This window comes from Sorghum bicolor, chromosome 6 (genome assembly GCF_000003195.3).
Source record: "Sorghum bicolor cultivar BTx623 chromosome 6, Sorghum_bicolor_NCBIv3, whole genome shotgun sequence".
Classification (NCBI taxonomy): domain Eukaryota; kingdom Viridiplantae; phylum Streptophyta; class Magnoliopsida; order Poales; family Poaceae; genus Sorghum; species Sorghum bicolor.
Window position 1 is genome coordinate 45302839 of NC_012875.2, and position 17273 is coordinate 45320111.

General features: G+C 47.4%; 3 protein-coding genes and 1 non-coding gene across 4 annotated transcripts; 3 read left to right on the plus strand and 1 right to left on the minus strand.

The window, feature by feature from the left end:
* Positions 349-1371, plus strand: LOC8080307. Its single transcript, XM_002446458.2, has one exon. The coding sequence runs from the start codon at positions 349-351 to the stop codon at positions 1369-1371; it is 1023 nt and encodes a 340-aa protein (XP_002446503.2).
* TRNAM-CAU lies at positions 8399-8470 on the plus strand. Its single transcript has one exon. It is a non-coding gene; the product is annotated as a tRNA-Met (tRNA).
* On the minus strand, positions 8946-12497 carry LOC8075529 (threonylcarbamoyladenosine tRNA methylthiotransferase). The gene is made up of 11 exons (XM_002447814.2): positions 12284-12497; positions 12152-12190; positions 11850-11941; positions 11290-11539; positions 10990-11109; positions 10827-10902; positions 10522-10730; positions 10278-10386; positions 10034-10126; positions 9773-9933; positions 8946-9685 (listed from the first exon to the last, which is right to left on the minus strand). The coding sequence occupies exons 1-11, from the start codon at positions 12446-12448 to the stop codon at positions 9128-9130; spliced, it is 1872 nt and encodes a 623-aa protein (XP_002447859.1). The 5' UTR covers positions 12449-12497; the 3' UTR covers positions 8946-9127.
* LOC8080308 (seed biotin-containing protein SBP65) lies at positions 12934-15212 on the plus strand. The gene is made up of 2 exons (XM_002446459.2): positions 12934-14452; positions 14524-15212. Exons 1-2 carry the CDS (start codon positions 13082-13084, stop codon positions 14902-14904), a joined length of 1752 nt encoding a protein of 583 aa, XP_002446504.2. The 5' UTR covers positions 12934-13081; the 3' UTR covers positions 14905-15212.

Genomic DNA, 17273 nt, shown 5'->3' on the forward strand with positions numbered 1-17273 from the left:
GGCCCATCTAGAATGGGCAGCGCAGATTATTATTACTTGCGCAAAATAGTGGCCCGAAGTCCACTGTAGTATAAAATACACGGCCTGAAGTCCGTGAATTATGTGCGGCCCGAAGTCCGCCATATTTATTTATTTATTTATTATCATCATCGCCATTATTTATTTTCTACAATTATTTATTGCATTTAATTCCGTATATTTACTTTATTGCAATGCTTTACATTTAATTGCAAAGTAATCCTGAAGATTACACCTGGGGAAATTATATAGTCCTGAAGTCTATATTAAGTCGTAATTCTGAAGATTACGCACCGACATCTACTAATCCTGCGCATTAATTGTGCAGGCATGTCGGACATCGCAAAGAGGGATTTCGAGATGCTCGCCGTGGATGGTAGCAACTACCTCACTTGGGCGACCGACATCGAGATCAGACTCGATGGCATGGGCCTCGATCATACCATTGTCCAGCCTGAAGCTGGCAAGGATGAGCGCACAAAGCAGGACAAGGCAAAAGCGTTGCATTACCTGCGACACCACCTTCATCCTGACTTGAAGTGCGAGTACATGACGGAGAAGGACCCGCTAGTCTTGTGGCAGTCCCTGAAGGATCGCTTCAGCCAGCAGCTGACCATTGTGCTCCCTAGAGCACAACAAGACTGGATCAACCTACGCTTCCAAGACTTCAAGTCTGTGGCAGCGTACAACTCCGCATTGCACAGGATTGTGACCAAACTGCGTCTATGTGGCCAGAAGATCATTGACGCTGATATGATCAAGAAGACCTTGTCCACCTTCCACCCCGGCAACATTTTAATTCAACAACAGTATAGAAACTCAAGGTACACCAAGTACTCTGAGTTGAGTGAAGTACTATCTGTTGCCGAGCAACAGAATGAAGTTCTCATGAACAATCATTCTGCCCGGCCTACTGGTTCCATAGCTGTGCCTGAAGCACATGCCAATGTTGCTGAGAGTTCTCGCAACCGCAAGAGGGGCCGTGGAAAGGGAAGGTGGAAGGGGAAGAAGGGTGCCATGTTCAAGGTCAAAGGAAAGGGAAAGCCCAAAGGTAGGTTCGACCCCAAGAAGGAAAGAGGTGACCACAGTGGGGAAGAGCAAGGCGATTGCTATAGATGTGGAGCAAAGAGGCATTGGTCCCGTAATTGCCGCACCCCCAAACACCTCGTTGACCTTTACCAGCAGAGCAAAAACAAGAATAAAGGTCAGCATGAGTCCCACTTCCTCACTGAGCCTGAAGCTCGGCCTGAGAAGCACGACGACGGGGTCGTCGGTGCAAGTGGAGACGTCCGAATGGACGAGAGTGAGGACAACCTTCTTGATGACTTTGATATATTTGGAGACCTGCAGTAATCTCCAAAGAGTCATGTTAGCGATGTCCACATGTACTAGTTTGGTCATGTATGCTCCTGAAGAGCATTTGTAATGTAGTAGATGCTCCAAACTGTTGTAATGTTTCCCAGGAATTATGTAATGTTGTCTTTATGATAATATATGTTTATGTTAAATTCCTGTTTTTACTTTATGATATTTAACAGAATCTGTGGGGACCCGATGGCGGAAGCGGAACTCTGTCTTGTGGACAGTGGTACCACCAATACGATACTCAGGGATACTAGATATTTCCAAACATTAACAAAGAAAAGTGGAAATATTATGACCATTGCCGGAAGCAATGCTCATATTGTGGGCACCGGAAGTGTCACACTAGTTCTCCCTATGGGTACTCAAATCTTTGTAAAGGATGCACTATTGTATCCCGACTCAAAGCGCACGCTTTTGAGCTTCAAAGATGTCCGTGCGAATGGTTTCCATGTAGAAACCGAGATCGAGCAAGGTGCTGAATACATGCTGATCACTAAATTCGACGGGTACCAAAAGCGAGTGGTGGAAAAGTTCCCTTCATCGCCAACGGGTTTGTACTATACGTACATAAAGCCCACAGACGAGTATGTTGCGATGAAGACCATATTCAGAAACACAGAATCGTTTCGAATATGGCATGACCGCTTAGGTCATCCTGGGTCGGGAATGATGAGAAGAATCATCAACAATTCTGCTGGCCATGATGTCAGAGGCTTCCCAAATCCTGAAGATTTTGTTTGCACCGCATGTGCAAAAGGGAAGCTGATCACTAGACCATCCCTCCTGAAGATTAGGGATGAGTCACCTGTGTTCCTGCAAAGGATACAAGGTGACATATGTGGACCTATCCAGCCCCTGTCGGGCCCATTTAGGTACTTTATGGTACTGATTGATGCATCTACCAGATGGAGCCATGTGGACCTGTTGTCCACTAGAAACCATGCTTTCTCAAAGCTCATTGCCCAGATAATCAGGCTAAAGGCAAGTTTCCCTGATAACCGCATCCAGTCCATTCGGATGGATAATGCTGGTGAGTTCAGGTCAAAAGCTTTTGATGATTATTGCTTAGCCCTGGGCATTAATTTAGAGCATTCAGTACCACATGTCCACACACAAAATGGTCTAGCTGAGTCCTTGATCAAGAGGATCAAGTGGATTGCTAGGCCCTTGCTGCAGAATTGTAAGCTGCCAACCAGTTGTTAGGGCCATGCGGTGTTGCATGCTGCAGCACTGATCCAACTCAGGCCAACTGCATACCATGATACATCCCCCTTACAGTTAGTGCGTGGGAAAGAACTGAGTATTTCCCATCTGCGAATATTTGGCTGCGCAGTGTACGTGCCAATACCACCACCCCAGCGTACTGCTCTGGGACCCCACCAGAAGTTGGGGATATATGTTGGTTATGTGACTCCGTCCATAATCAAATATTTAGAGCCTATGACTGGGGATCTTCATACGGCTCGGTACGCTGATTGTGTCTTCGATGAAGACCATTTCCTAGCATTAGGGGGAGATAGGCATCCAGAAGAATGCCGGGAAATTGAATGGAATGCATCAGGGATGCAATCCTTAGACCCACGCACTAGCGAATCTGAACTGGAAGTTCAGAGAATTATTCATTTGCAAGGTCTTGCAAATGAGCTGCCAGATGCCTTCACTGATCACAAAAGGGTGACAAGGTCGCATATACCTGCAGTAAATGCGCCGGAGAGAGTTCAGGTACCCCTAAAGGCTACCAACTCTATAGTCTCCCCTAATCCTAGGAAGAGGGGGAGACCTCCGGGTGCTTAGGACAAGGTCCCGCGGAGACGTCCGCAGAGGCGACGGTCTGAGACACTTGCACCACTCGAAGAATCAGTTGAAGAGGCTCGACCCGAAGTCGAGAATGCCCCAGAAGTGGCAACTCAACCTGAAGTTGAGGAGGTCCCTGAAGGACACCATCCTGAAGATGGAAATCCCAATGCGTCGCGCGCACATCATCGCATTGGAAGATCGGAACGCCCCAACTCAATCGTTACGGGAAATCACGATGAGTGGGAGGACGATCATGAAGAGATCGCCACTAATTATGTGGAATCAGGAGAGTCATATCATAGAAAGACCACTATTGTCGACATATATTTTGCCTCAAAAATTGCTGACTCAATGGATCCAGATCCAGAACCAAAGTCCATGATAGTGTGCCGGAAGCGCTTAGACTGGGATAAATGGAAAGCAGCAATTGAGGCTGAGTTGCGCTCGCTTTGCCAAAGAGAGGTTTTTGGGCCTGCAGTCCCAACACCTCCAAAGGTCATCCCTGTAGGATGCAAATGGGTCTTTCTCCGGAAGAGGAATGAACATGGCGAGGTGGTAAGATACAAAGCGAGGCTAGTGGCACAAGGGTTCACGCAGAGACCCGGCATCAATTACGATGAAACTTACTCTCCTGTTATGAGTGGCATAACGTTCCGATACCTTATATCTATGGCAGCTAACTTAAATTTGAAAATGCAGTTGATGGATGTTGTGACCGCATACTTGTATGGGTCACTTGATTCAGAAATATACATGAGAGTCCCTGAAGGGCTCAAGATCCCTGGACCGAATCAAAACCGCAACATGTTCAGCATCCGCCTGCAGCGGTCATTGTATGGGTTGAAACAATCTGGAAGGATGTGGTTCAACCGACTGAGTAACTTTCTCCTGCAGAGAGGTTACATCAATAATGATGATTGTCCCTGTGTCTTCATAAAGAAATCCAATGATGGATTTTGTATCATCTCCGTTTATGTCGATGATTTGAATATCGTCGGGACTACAAGAGACATTGAGGAAGCAATGGCTTACCTCAAGGCGGAGTTTGAGATGAAAGACTTGGGCAAGACCAAGTTTTGTTTCACCTCCCTGAAGGAGTGTTTGTACACCAGTCCACTTATACTAAGAGGGTACTTGAAAAATTCAATATGAGCAAGTGCCACCCTCTTAAGACCCCCATGGTAGTCCGATCCCTGGAAGCGGATAAGGACCCATTTAGACCAAAGGGCGATGATGAGGAAGTATTGGGACCCGAAGTTCCATACTTAAGTGCCATTGGAGCACTGATGTACCTTGCAAACTGCACTAGGCCTGACATTGCGTTTTCAGTAAATCTGTTGGCAAGGTACAGTGCTGCCCCAACCAGGAGACATTGGGTTGGTGTCAAAACCATCTTGAGGTACCTACAAGGTACACAAGACCCTGGTCTATGGTTCCCGAAGAACCAAGCTCCAACCGTGGTGGGATATGTGGATGCTAGCTATATGTCTGACCCGCATAATGCCAGATCACAGACTGGTTTTGTCTTCCTCTGTGGTGGTGCAGCCATTTCCTGGCGGTCTGTAAAGCAGACCCTAGTTGCCACATCGACTAACCACTCAGAGATAATAGCTCTGTATGAGGCTGCACGAGAGTGTGTTTGGTTGCGACGAATGATTAATCACATCCAGAAGTCATGTGGTTTGAATGTCGCTGATACCCCCACCATTATCTATGAGGATAATGCAGCTTGTGTTGCACAGATGCATATGGGTTATGTCAAGAGCAATCTCACAAAGCATATTGCTCCGAAGTTCTTTTATCCCCATGAGCTCCAGAAGAGCGGGGAGATAAATATCCTGCAAGCAAGATCGTGCGATAACCTCGCAGATCTTTTCACAAAGTCTCTACCCGCCTCTAGCTTCTATAAGTGCATCCATGGAATTGGTATGAGGCGGCTTAGAGAGTTGCAGGGTCTAGGGGGAGACCAGTCCCAAAGACACAATCCATGACCGTGGTCCTGAAGATCACGAGTCGGTCCTAAAGACCGACATGAGCATCAACTGTTGTACTCTTTTTCCCTTGATGAGTTTTTCCCACTGGGTTTTCTCATGCAAGGTTTTTAACGAGGCAACAGGTGCAACATAAGCGATGCGTGTGATGTACTCTTTTCTCCTACCCTTTTTTCCCACAGGGTTTTTGGGGGGAGTTTTTAACGAGGCATACACATAGCATAAATTTGGCCAAGGGGGAGTGTTGGAAATTAAAGTCAAGAAACAGTATGTGAATATGGACTTTGAATGGTGGCCAAATTAATGAAGGAGGAGAGGAATTTCAAAGGATTCAAACACTGTACAAACTTGTATTCATTCTCTTTGTCTCTCTATAAATAGGGAGTCCCTTTCAGCTGATGAGATGTACAAGTGAAAAGTAAGAGTGAAATACAAAGCCTCTCATTCTCCTCACCTCTCTGTCTGTGTCCACAAGTGAAATATTGTGAGCACCTAGTAAACGATTTCTAACATTTGGTTTGGGGGCGGGTCCTTTTTGGCCTTCGGCTTTGTGAGAGGTTGGAGAGCGTGGGTTTTTGGTGCTTTTGGTGTGAGTTGACCAGATTTCACTTTAATTAGACTGTCCTAAAATCTGATTAAGCTGATCACACTTAAGGGTTGTTTACTTTCTAAAAATTTTACAAAACTTTTCAAGATCTTTTGTCACATCAAATTTTGCGGCACATGCATGGAACATTAAATATAGATAAAAAAAATTAACTAATTACACAGTTTATTTGTAATTGTGAGACGATTTTTTTTATTTTAGTCAGTCCATGATTGAACAATAATTATTAAATACAAATGAAAGTGCTACAGTAGCCATTTTGTAAAATTTTCTGCAACCTAACAAGGCCTTAAACTAAATATTGGTATTGAATTATCTATTACTCCCTCCATCCCAAATTGTAAGTCACTCCAAGAATCTTGGAGAGTCAAAGCATTTTCACGTTTGACCAAAATTATAGAGTGAAATACTAAGATTTGTAACGTAAAGTGAGTATACTATGAAAATATAATTAAAGAAGAATCTAATGATATTTAGTTGGTATCATAATAATTATTATTTTATCATATAAATTTGGTCAAACTTTGAAAAGTTTGAATCTCTAACATTCTTGGAATGACTTACAATTTGGGATGGAGGGGGTACAACGTTAGTGCTAAAACAAGGCTTTGACGTGACAAATCACAAATCTAGTCCAAGAAATTTAGAGGGTGCATGTGTCCCCCCTATCCCAATGCAGTTTTGCTCGTGATTTTCTCGCGTGTTGTAAGTTCTTTTCGCAGTTTGTCAAAAAGAAAAAAAATACAACAATACATGACTCGAGATGTACAGCAGATCTTGAGGTTTTGAACATTGTGTCTAAAATAGTATCTAAAGTTTAGTTAACTTTTAAAAATATCAGTAGTTCATTAGTCTACATAAACGAGCTAAGGGTGTTTAAAATTTAGTCTTTAACTTTAATCAACTTAACTTTAGAGAGTATATGATCTAATCAGGGCAACAGATATTCCCACCCGACACCCGAGTACTGCCACTTGCGGATGGAGGGGCTGTTTGGTTGCTAACCACAGTTTGCTACATTTTTACTTTAGAAAAGTTTGACCAAGTTGGCAAGTGTTTGGTTGATAACTAAGTTTAGGCATGATTCTTTTGGACTCCACATGTCATAGAGTTAAAAAGTGTGGCAAGATTCCTTTAGCCATGGCAAAATGTGGCAACCAATTTGCTAGCCACACTTGCCTAAAGTTAGTTGTGGTAGATTATGGCTAGCAACCAAACATCCCCGAAAACGCTGGGACACTGCTACCAGCGACTATTTAATATTTATCAAATACAAACGAAAATGATACTATTTATATTTTGTAAAAAGTTTTGGAAGTAAACAAGGGCCTTGTTTAGTTCCAAAATATTTTACAAAATCGACACTGTAGCTTTTTCGTTTGTATTTGACAAATATTATCCAATCATAGACTAACTAGGCTCAAAAGATTCGTCTCGTCAATTTCGACCAAACTGTGCAATTAGTTTTTATTTTTGTCTATATTTAATACTTCATGCATGTGTCTAAAGATTCGATGTGACGAGGAATCTGAAAAATTTTGCAAAACTTTTTGGGAAGTAAACAATGCCAAGACCTTAGAGAGTATATGATCTAATCAGGGCAATAAATATTCCCACCCCTCGTACTGCCACTGGGAGATGGAAACGCTGGGACACCGCTGCCAGCGACGTGCGTACACGCGGGAGTATATGCCACTGACGAAAGTAGAAAGAGTATCCCCGGAAAAGGCGCCCGCGCACTCTCTCGCGCGCGCTCCCATCTTCCCCACTACTAGCTGCGGGATTCCCTTTCCGTTCTCGGTGAAACGAGCGCGCGGCCTCCGAGTGCGAGCCGTGTCCCCCGGGGTGGCCGACACGCGCGACGTGTCCACGTCCAGGTCCAGGTCCAGGTCCAGCTCCCGCGCCGAGACGGCACAGCAGGAGGAGGCGTCGCCGCGCCCGCGCGCTCGCCGGGGTGCTCGCGGTCGCTGTGTGTGCCCGCGATGCCGATGCGCGCCCATGGTACGAGTACGAGTACGACCACGCCACGCTCCTTCTCCCACGACGTGAGACAGTGAGAGTGAGAGATAGATACGCAGGCACGGGACACAGCGGCTCGGTAAAGCCATGAGGCTGGCTGGCAATTCAATCAGGCCAGGCGTTGCTCCGGCCGGGCCGGGTCCGCCCGCCGTTCGCGTCGGGCGCGGGTGACCTCGTGTCCTTGCAACTACTGGTCCCGTCCCGGCGCGCGCCACGCGTTGAGCTGGCTTGCCACCCTGCGCGCCTCGTACGTGTCGACGGCGCCACGGCGGGGCCGCGCGTCGGTACGTGGCTGGGCACGCTGGGCGGGCGCGCGCGCGCGGTTGCCCAAACGGCCATGCAAACACGAGCTGACATGGTTGTGCACGTACGTGTGCGTGCCACTACCGGCCACTTACAGGATTCAGGATATAGGCTCGTGCTCTCAAGGCTCTCAACGTAACCTCTGTGTCCGCGGTGCACGACCGCACGTACGATGAATCCAGTCCTTTCATGGATTGTCCTTTTCTAGTCTCCTTTCGACCAAACAAGGACGGGCACAATAGTACTAGCTCTCACAACATGTAAATTTATAAAATTATGTGTGCATCTGTAAACGTAGATCGGAGTGGCGCAGCGGAAGCGTGGTGGGCCCATAACCCACAGGTCCCAGGATCGAAACCTGGCTCCGATATCCGTTTTTGTTGTGCACCTGTTTGTTTTTTCAGCTTTATTTTTTTGTGCTTCAGCCTGTTTGTTTGGTACTACTTTGTGTTTAATTCGGTTCTGATATCTATTTTTGTTCAGTTTTTTTTTTGTTTTTTCGGTTTCGATCTTTTGTGCTCCAGCCTGTTTGCATGGTACCTGCTCACCTTTTCTGTTTCGGTTTTCCTGTATTTTTTGTGCTTCGGGCCTTCAGCCTATCTGTTTGGTACCTCCCCACTTTTCCTATTTTTCGGTTAATCTTTGCCTGATGACTGATGAGTGATGGCACAAAGTCCAAGCCTCGGCTATCGGTGCACTTCCAAATTATTCCAAACACAGTAGCAAATAGCACCATGTTTTTCACTTTCATCAAACCCTGATCCGTGATGCAGCATCAGATGCCTACGAGGAAACTTGTTTGCAACCAAAAACAGCAGTTGCATAGTGTCAGTGTCAGCAGAGAGTAATAAGAGTTGCCAGTGCTGCAAAGCTGCAATACATGCAGCCGAACAGGCATGTATTTGTATAGTGGCACAATTTTGCAACGACATACAGAACAGATCGAGTAAACAAACCGCCAAAATTGATCAGAGACGCGCCCAAGAACAAATCACTACAAGTTACAAACACCGCCTTAGCCTAGGGCCTAGGGGGACGATGTCGATGAAATCTTGCTGGTAAGGATTACAAGCAGGGCTATCGTTACGGCGAAGCTGACGGCCAAACCGCACCACAAAATCGTGTCGATATTTACCCCTCTCCTAGTTACTACTTTCACCTGCTGTTCCTTCCCTAGTGAATGTGCTGCACTGCTTTTACTTCCTTTCGTAGTTCCCTCTACGCTTCTCCTCACAAGCGTAGGCTGGAGTGCCTCCTGACGAGTAACATCACCACAGGTCTCCGGAGCATGAGATGTGTCTTCACATCGTTCTGGACTGCACTGCTGTGCCTCATTGGAGCATGCACAGGTGCCACAAGAGTCAGTGGCACAACAACCAGCTTCCTCCACCTGATTCTGTATGTGTTCTTTCTGCAGTTTGGCACTAGTTTGCTTTGGTGCTTCTCCTACTACAACAGATCCTTCTATCACTTCACCAAAGACAGACCATCGTCCAACAGATGTGATCTTCACATTTGCTGACGTTCCTAACAAGCTATCAGGAGCAATTACCAGAACCTGGATATATCCCTTGGTATGTCCAACCTGCGCAGAAAAGATCATTTCAGGGTAAGCTTTGCACCGGGCATGAACATAATCAACAATAAGTGACAAAATTTGGTATGCACTTACTAAGTGAACACCATCAGTCGCAATCTCGGTGATCCAGATCCTCTCTACTTTGCCTTCCATTCCTTGGTATGGTGAAAATAATTCGAAAACTGAAGTCAGTTCACGACTCCGCTTTTTCACTTCATTGCTTGGTACTTTCTTCATCCTAGCAGCAGGTGTCCCTACAAAAATCACATTGTAGATGTACATGTAGGAAAAGAATATCAGCAACCAACACTTGTACTTTTACAGAACATTGTGGCTTGAGAAAGAATAATTTACCTGGCCTCGGGTAAAACTGTGAAATGTGAACTTGAGGGAATTGATATTCCTTTACGAGGTTAACAGTCTCAGAGAAATCTTCATCAGTCTCGCCTGAAAATGGGATGTCAATTCAGTACAAACCATTAGCAGCAGCATTTTTTGTGGGTTGTGGCATTCAATTCAATTAATAAAATATCATTCAGATGCACTCATAAATGATAACTCAGAACATATTGCTAAACTGAGAACTTGCTTCGCGTACCAGGAAAGCCACAGATAATGTCTGTAGCAATTTGCATTCCAGGGACAAGCTCATACAGAGTGTCAACTACCTTTCTGAACTCAGCAACAGTGTATTCACGATTCATTGCCTGGGATGTGCAATCATACACCGAATCAGATCCAGGTGCAGACACTGGATATATAAGTTATAAACAAAGAATATTCATGCTGTATGTTTGCTGCTAAAAAGCTTTTCAGAACAAGAGTTGACAGTCGGACTATACCGTTAAAACAGCATCGCTTCCAGATTGCACAGGAACATGGAGGAAAGAGTAAACGCAGGGATGACACAAAACGGCAGCTATCTCCTTCAAATGCTCTAGTATGAAAGGAGGATTTGTCATGCCTATGCGGAGCATTGTGCTTTGGTCAACAGGAAGCTCTGCAACAATCGCATTTAACAAATTGGGAAGGTTCGTACTGATATCCCGTCCTGAAATTTTTGCAAGCCAGAAGAAGTAAATTACCATGTAACCACATGTATCTGCTATCATTAGAAGACCCGGAAGGAATTGGACATCGGGGTTACCATAAGCACCAGTATCTTCGCTGCTCAACCAGATCTCCCTGACACCTTCGGAGACAACAGTTTTCACACGATCCACCTGCAAGAGATTGAAGATCAAATGATTTACTTGGAGTTTGAAGCAACAGCAGCAGCTCCAAAATAGACACATTCTGAATATACTCACCAAGCTGTCAATAGTATAGCTTCCCAAATGACCACGAGCATGCTTTGTCTTACAGTATGTGCAGGCACCTAAACATCCCACATTAATAGGAAGAATCTCGATAAACTTGTTCTTTCTTACCTGTAAGTACAGTTTTACAGAGTCAGAAATAAAGTTACAGGATCTGATAACTGCAAAAATGCTACTCTACTAGGACATCAAATTGCTTAATAAAAAAGAAAATTGTACACACATGTGCTCCTAATACTGAGCAGACACAAGTATTTTGCTTTAAATAATACGCAGAGGTACGACTTATACCTTAGGTAAATCAAGCGAGGGCAGTGTTTTCCGACTCAACAGCCGAACCTCATGGCCCTTTAAAGTTTCCTCAACCACTTCAACAACCCGGTCTATCTGTTGCACTCCAATTATACTAATACCTTCAAGCTCCTTGAGGCCCTGGCTTCCTTGGGGTACACATCCAGCCACTACTAGTGGCTTGTTTGCATTCTTGCATTTAGATATGAGGGTTGTCATTGCAGATTGACTTGGATTTTTCACTGTGCATCTGGAATAGAACAAGTCAATGTTAAGCTACATAGTAATCTTTCTTTCTTGAGTTGGGTTTTCCAATAAAATTATCCTGCATACCTAAACATCACTGACTCAGCCATCATAAATGAAAATTTTGAAATCTACCAAGTACCTAGCCACTTAGACAGTACAGTCCACTGAATGGTAAAGTACAAGAAAAGAGGTGGTGTTCAATGCTGTGAATCCATAGCCATAACAGTTTGAGATTCCTGATCAAGGAATCCATTTCATGTATAACTCTAGCCTTTAATGAGCAATAAGCAAACAAAATAAATGGATCATACGTGTTAATTAGCCACAAATCTGCTCCTTCGGGCTCTTCAGTGATCGCATATCCAAATGCAGAGAGCTGACCTGACATGTATTCACTGTCACTCTGCGGAGCAGCAAAAGGAAAATATGTTACAGTCAAGTCAACCACATAGCACAGCAAAACCATTGGCCTCTCAGCAATTGCACTAGGCGCTCGAATAAGACACCAACACGGAAATCGTGCAGTCTTTCATACCAGCACACTAACTAAGTAACTAGTTTGGAAGCTCGCGTAAAAAAGTACAAGCAGAAACTAGTGAGCAGGGAAGCTTGCCTGGTTATGTGAGCACCCGAAAGTCTTGACGTAAATCGTCTGCAACACAGAACGCACGAGAAACGACTCGAACATCAGATCACACTAGCACAGGTGGAGCATCTCTAAGAGGCCCGAAAGTGATGGCGTTACCTGCGTGCCGGGGATCCGGGCCTCGGGCTGAGGCGGCGCCTGCGCGACCCTGGACGACCGTCGCTTGGGCTTCACCGCGACGGCGGCTAGCGGGAGCCGGAGCCCCGGAGGCGCTCCGCCGCCAGAGAGGTCGGCCGGACCCAGCACGTCCTCGATGTCCTCCATCTCCAGCTGCGGCGAGACCAGGGAGCGGTGCGCCGAGCCGAGTAGGGTTTTTGCCTGCGGGCTGCGGACCCGGTGCCACGCGAGGCCGGAAAGTAACTGGGCCTCTCAGCTGACTAATGGGCTTTTTGTTTACGACCAGGCCAAGCGATCCGGGCTGATGATGCCGGCCTGGCCTATATTGCTCAAAAAGCCCAGACGCGCATGGTCTCGGGCCGATTTTTCCTGGGCTGCCCGTGCGGTGACCATGCCACTGAGCCGTCGTTGCTCGCTCGATCCGAGAGCAGAGCGCCCCCGCCGGCCGCCGCTTTTCAACAGCCGACCTCGCGGCCCCAAGCGCGCGAGAACCGAAACCACACCAGACGCAGCCGCGTGCTCGCACGCGTGTCGTTCCAGGGCTCGTGGCCATGCCATACGTGCCCCATCGCACGCCTCGCCGTCGTACCACGTGTAAAAAGCACACACCACGGCTACACCTTTGGTAGCTTCTACAACGATCGGCGGCCGCGATTTTAAGCTGTTTACCACGCCGGCGGAGCAGACTACAGTGAAGAGAGTGCTCGCTAGTCGCTATACTCGCAATCGCAAGATAGCTCACTTTTTCGTGGTACAACCAAGCTGACGCGTGGTCACCAGATGCGACACCGACACGTCGCCGCCGCCATGATGAACGTCGTGGCCATCGGGCTCGTCCTCTCCACTCTGGCGGCCGCGGGGGTCTGGTCCCCCGCGCCGCCGCCGACGCCACCCGCGGCCCATCATCACGGTGACCACGTCGTCCGGGAGGGACGACGCGTGGTCATCGTGGAGTACGAGCGCGAGCTCCCGCTCTCGACCGAGGACGGCGGCACCGTCAAGGTCAAGGAGACGCGCGTCCTGCCCCCGGACGCGCTCGACGGCGTCGAGGGCGACGGCGGGGTCTTCGACGAGGCTAGGGGCGTCGTCTCTGACGCGGCCGGCAAGGTGGCCGGCGCCGCGGAGGAGGGCAAGGAGAGGCTGTCCGACGCCAAGGAGAGCGCCAAGGGCGGTGTCCTCGGCGCGGTCAAGCGGTGCAAGGATAGACTCTGCGGCGCCGGCAGGAAAGTAGAGGAGGGAGCCAAGGACGCGGCGTACCGCGTCGAGCACGGCGCGGAGGACGCGGCGAGGGGCGCCGTGGAGGTGGTCTCGGATGTCAAGGACAGCGCCGAGAGCAAGGCGTTCTACGCCGCGGAGAAGGGTAAGGATACGATCAAGAGCGCCAAGGACAAGGCGTCGGACGCCGCGCATCAAGGGAAGGAGGCCGTGAGGAGCGCCAAGGACAAGGCGTTCGACGCCGCGCATCAGGGGAAGGAGACCGTGGAGAACGCCAAGGGCAAGGTCTCCGAAGCCGCCGGCAAAGCGAAGGAGAAGGCATCCGACATCCAGCAGGGAGCAGCCGAAGCGGCGAAGGCTGCCAAAGAGAAGGCGTCCGAGGCGGCCAGGCACGCCAAGGAGACCGTCCGGAGCGCCAGGGACAGCGTCTCCGAGATCGCGCAGAGAGCCGAGGAGCGCGCGGAGGACGCCGCCGAGCGCGCGGCGGACAGGGCCGCGGAGGCCGAGGAGGAAGTGAAGGCGAAGGCCGCCGAGGTGCGCAAGAACCTGACGGACATCGCGCGTCGGGCGCGGGACGTGGCGTCCGACGCGGCGGCGTACCTCCTCGGCGCGCCCCGGGACGCCGCGCGCACCGCGACGGCCGTGATGCACCTCCTGGGCTTCGCCACCGCCTACGGCGCCTGCGTGTGGGTGACGTTCGTGTCCAGCCACGTGCTGGCGGCGGCGCTGCCGCGGCAGCAGCTCGGCTTGCTGCAGAGCAAGCTGTTCCCGGTGTACTTCCGCGCCATGGCCTACGGCGTCGGGCTGGCGCTCGCGGCGCACCTGCTGGGGCGCGAGCTCAGGTCCGTCGCGTCGCGCGCGCAGAGCTTCAACCTGCTCGCCGCGCTCGGCCTCGTCGTCGCCAACATGCTGCTGCTGGAGCCGAAAGCCACCAAAGTATGTCGCAGTTTGTCACCGCACGTATAGTTCACTGGAATTTCGTACGTCTTACCATACTTGCATTGCAGGTGATGTTTGAGAGGATGAAAGTGGAGAAGGAAGAAGGCCGGGGACGTGACATGGTGGACGACATCGTGGACCCGCCGGTGGTGACCGTGGCCACGCCGGGCGCCGGCACCACGACCACCACCACCGTCCCCACGGCGGCGGCCGCAGCGCGCACAGGCACAGCTCCCGTGGACGGCGCGGGGGCCGGCGGCAAGCAAGCGAAGCCCGCGACGGCAACCGCAGGCGACGCGGAGATGTCGAAGAGCAGGGCGGTGAGGCTGAGCAGGCGGCTGAAGCAGCTCAACGGCTACTCGTCCCTGTGCAACGTGCTGTCCCTGATGTCACTCACCTGGCACCTCGTGCACCTGGCGCGCCGCCTGCACGCCGGCACCGCCTGCTAGGTTGATGATGTGGATGGAGCTCATGGCAGCTGTCGTGCTGGGTCTCTTGTAGGAGTACTTCTTGGTTTCTGACGTGAATGTGACACGTTGGCTTCAGTTTAGGCTTCAGTTTGTGTTCGGCTAGTGGCTGTTTCAGTTGTCTGGAAATTAGGGTTAGGGTGTACCTTGGATGTATGTACCTAGTTAAAACTTAGATGTGCAAGTTTAGGCTAGTTTCATCTAATGTTAGCCACGCAGGGCGCTGGGCGCGCTTGTCTCTGTTGTAGTGGTGATGGTGCAAAAGTTTGATGGGTCATGTTTTTGCTTCACTTGGTTCCAGTCCAGAGCAGTTCGTTACACCGGACTACTATTTCGTCGGGCAGTTCAATTTACAAGTTACTCCTCTATCCTAATCGTTCTAAGAATCCATCTTGGAGTATCAAAATATCTAAAATTTAATTAACATTATAGAATATGTTAGAAAGATTTATAACATCAAATAGATATTATGAAAATATAATTAATGAAGAATCTAATGATATTTAGTTGCTATAATAAATGTTATTATATTATTATATAAATTTGGTTAAACTTGGTTAAATTTGATGTGTTTTGACTCTCCGAAGATTATTAGAATGAAAAGGTTTGAAAGATTTATGACATCAAATCTAATAATATTTAGTTGCTATTCTAAATGTTAAATTTCCTTAAACTTGGTTAAATTTGATGTGTTTTGACTATTGGAAGATTATTAAAATGATTTATAATTTAATAATTTAGGATGAAGGGAGTACATACGTGCGTTTGGTTGGAGCGTATTTGCTAGTCCTATCCTCGCTATGGCAAAAGACAGACACGAGGACTAATCCGCTGAGAACTAGGGGGTGTACGTGGAGAAGATCTTTAGGCTCAAGTTCAGTGTAAATGTGTAATGAGGTTTTGCTATTTCCTAACCGTAGCATTAGCATGTGCTGTATAGTGGTCATGATGAAATGTTTGTGGCCTCTTATTTGGTGTGATTTAGACCAGTGGATATTATGTGATCGCTACTTGGTAAAAGTGGTAACCTGTATATAGAGTTAGGGCCTGAGTTCTACTCATCGATTAGCCTCTATTAGTTTTTTAGCATCAATTAGTCCCTATTAGTCTTTTTAGACCATGACTGGTTAATGTTTAGGTCTTCAATTTGACATTTGAAACATAGACTAAATATAGTTTAGTTCATCCAAACAGACTCTTAGCCTCATAACATCATGTTGTATGGGATGTACTATAGTATTTGTATTATATGGGCTGAATTATAATCTTTGTGTGGTATGGGCTTGGGTCTGCATGTGCTGATTTGGTCAAAATGTTTTGTAGTTAAGTTGGCCATAAATGTTATATCTTATATGAGCTATTGAAATGGGTTTGGTTCACTTAAAATTTTAGTTAAATGTAACTCAATGAATAAAATATTATTTTGAATACGTCCATTAACACGTTTTTCATTAAATTGAGAAGTCGTTTATAACGGTAACGCGAGTAGTGTAAGCATTGAGGATGCCGTGAACGCTACACTACACTTGACAAGGCGGGGAAGGGAGCTGAGATATACAATTTTAAATGGCTAGGCCAACAATTTGGGCTTAGCCCACGAACAGCCTGCCAAATATACGGGCCATGCATGACAGGCCACGAGACCTTTGTGATCTTTTTATACTTTGGGCCACGTATTTTTGGCTCTCGGCTCAAACGACATCTTCTGCGGAGGAACCAGAGAAGCCGTATCAAAAAAAAAAAGAGAAGAAGAAACCATTTTTTTTAATGAACAATAGAGGAGCTAGAGCCGTCAAAAATCGAAGCTGCAAAAAATGATCAGGTGCTCTAGGTTCCCTGGAGAAGCCATGTGAAACGCGTGCTTAACAATGACAAAAGCAAGTGCTATATTGCCGAAAGAAGGATCTTATAGCTATATTGGCGAAAGAAGGATCTTATAAGATCTAAAACGAAAAGAACACATTTCTGTCACAGTAATTGAACACACATGATAGGTAACTAACATTTTTTTGTCACGTGACTATATAATTCTTGTAACTCGTCGGCGCACGAGATTGCTAAGATAGCTTTAAGTTGGGACCCGGGTCAATCCTTAGTATGGGATGATCCCCTCCCTGAATTTGTAAACAATCTTGCGGCTCGTGATTTCGTCGAGTCTACGTTTGTTAATGACAGGCCATGAGGGCCAATGTGAACTCAAAAAAATATAAGCTTCATACTTTTGTACTTGGTGTATTTTTAGACATGAACAAAAACTAAAACTAAGCCAGGGCAGGCTTAGCTTCTTTTTGGTGAATGTTTTTGGTCAACTCAAAAGCGAAAATGAGATCAGACAATGGATATGCAAGAAC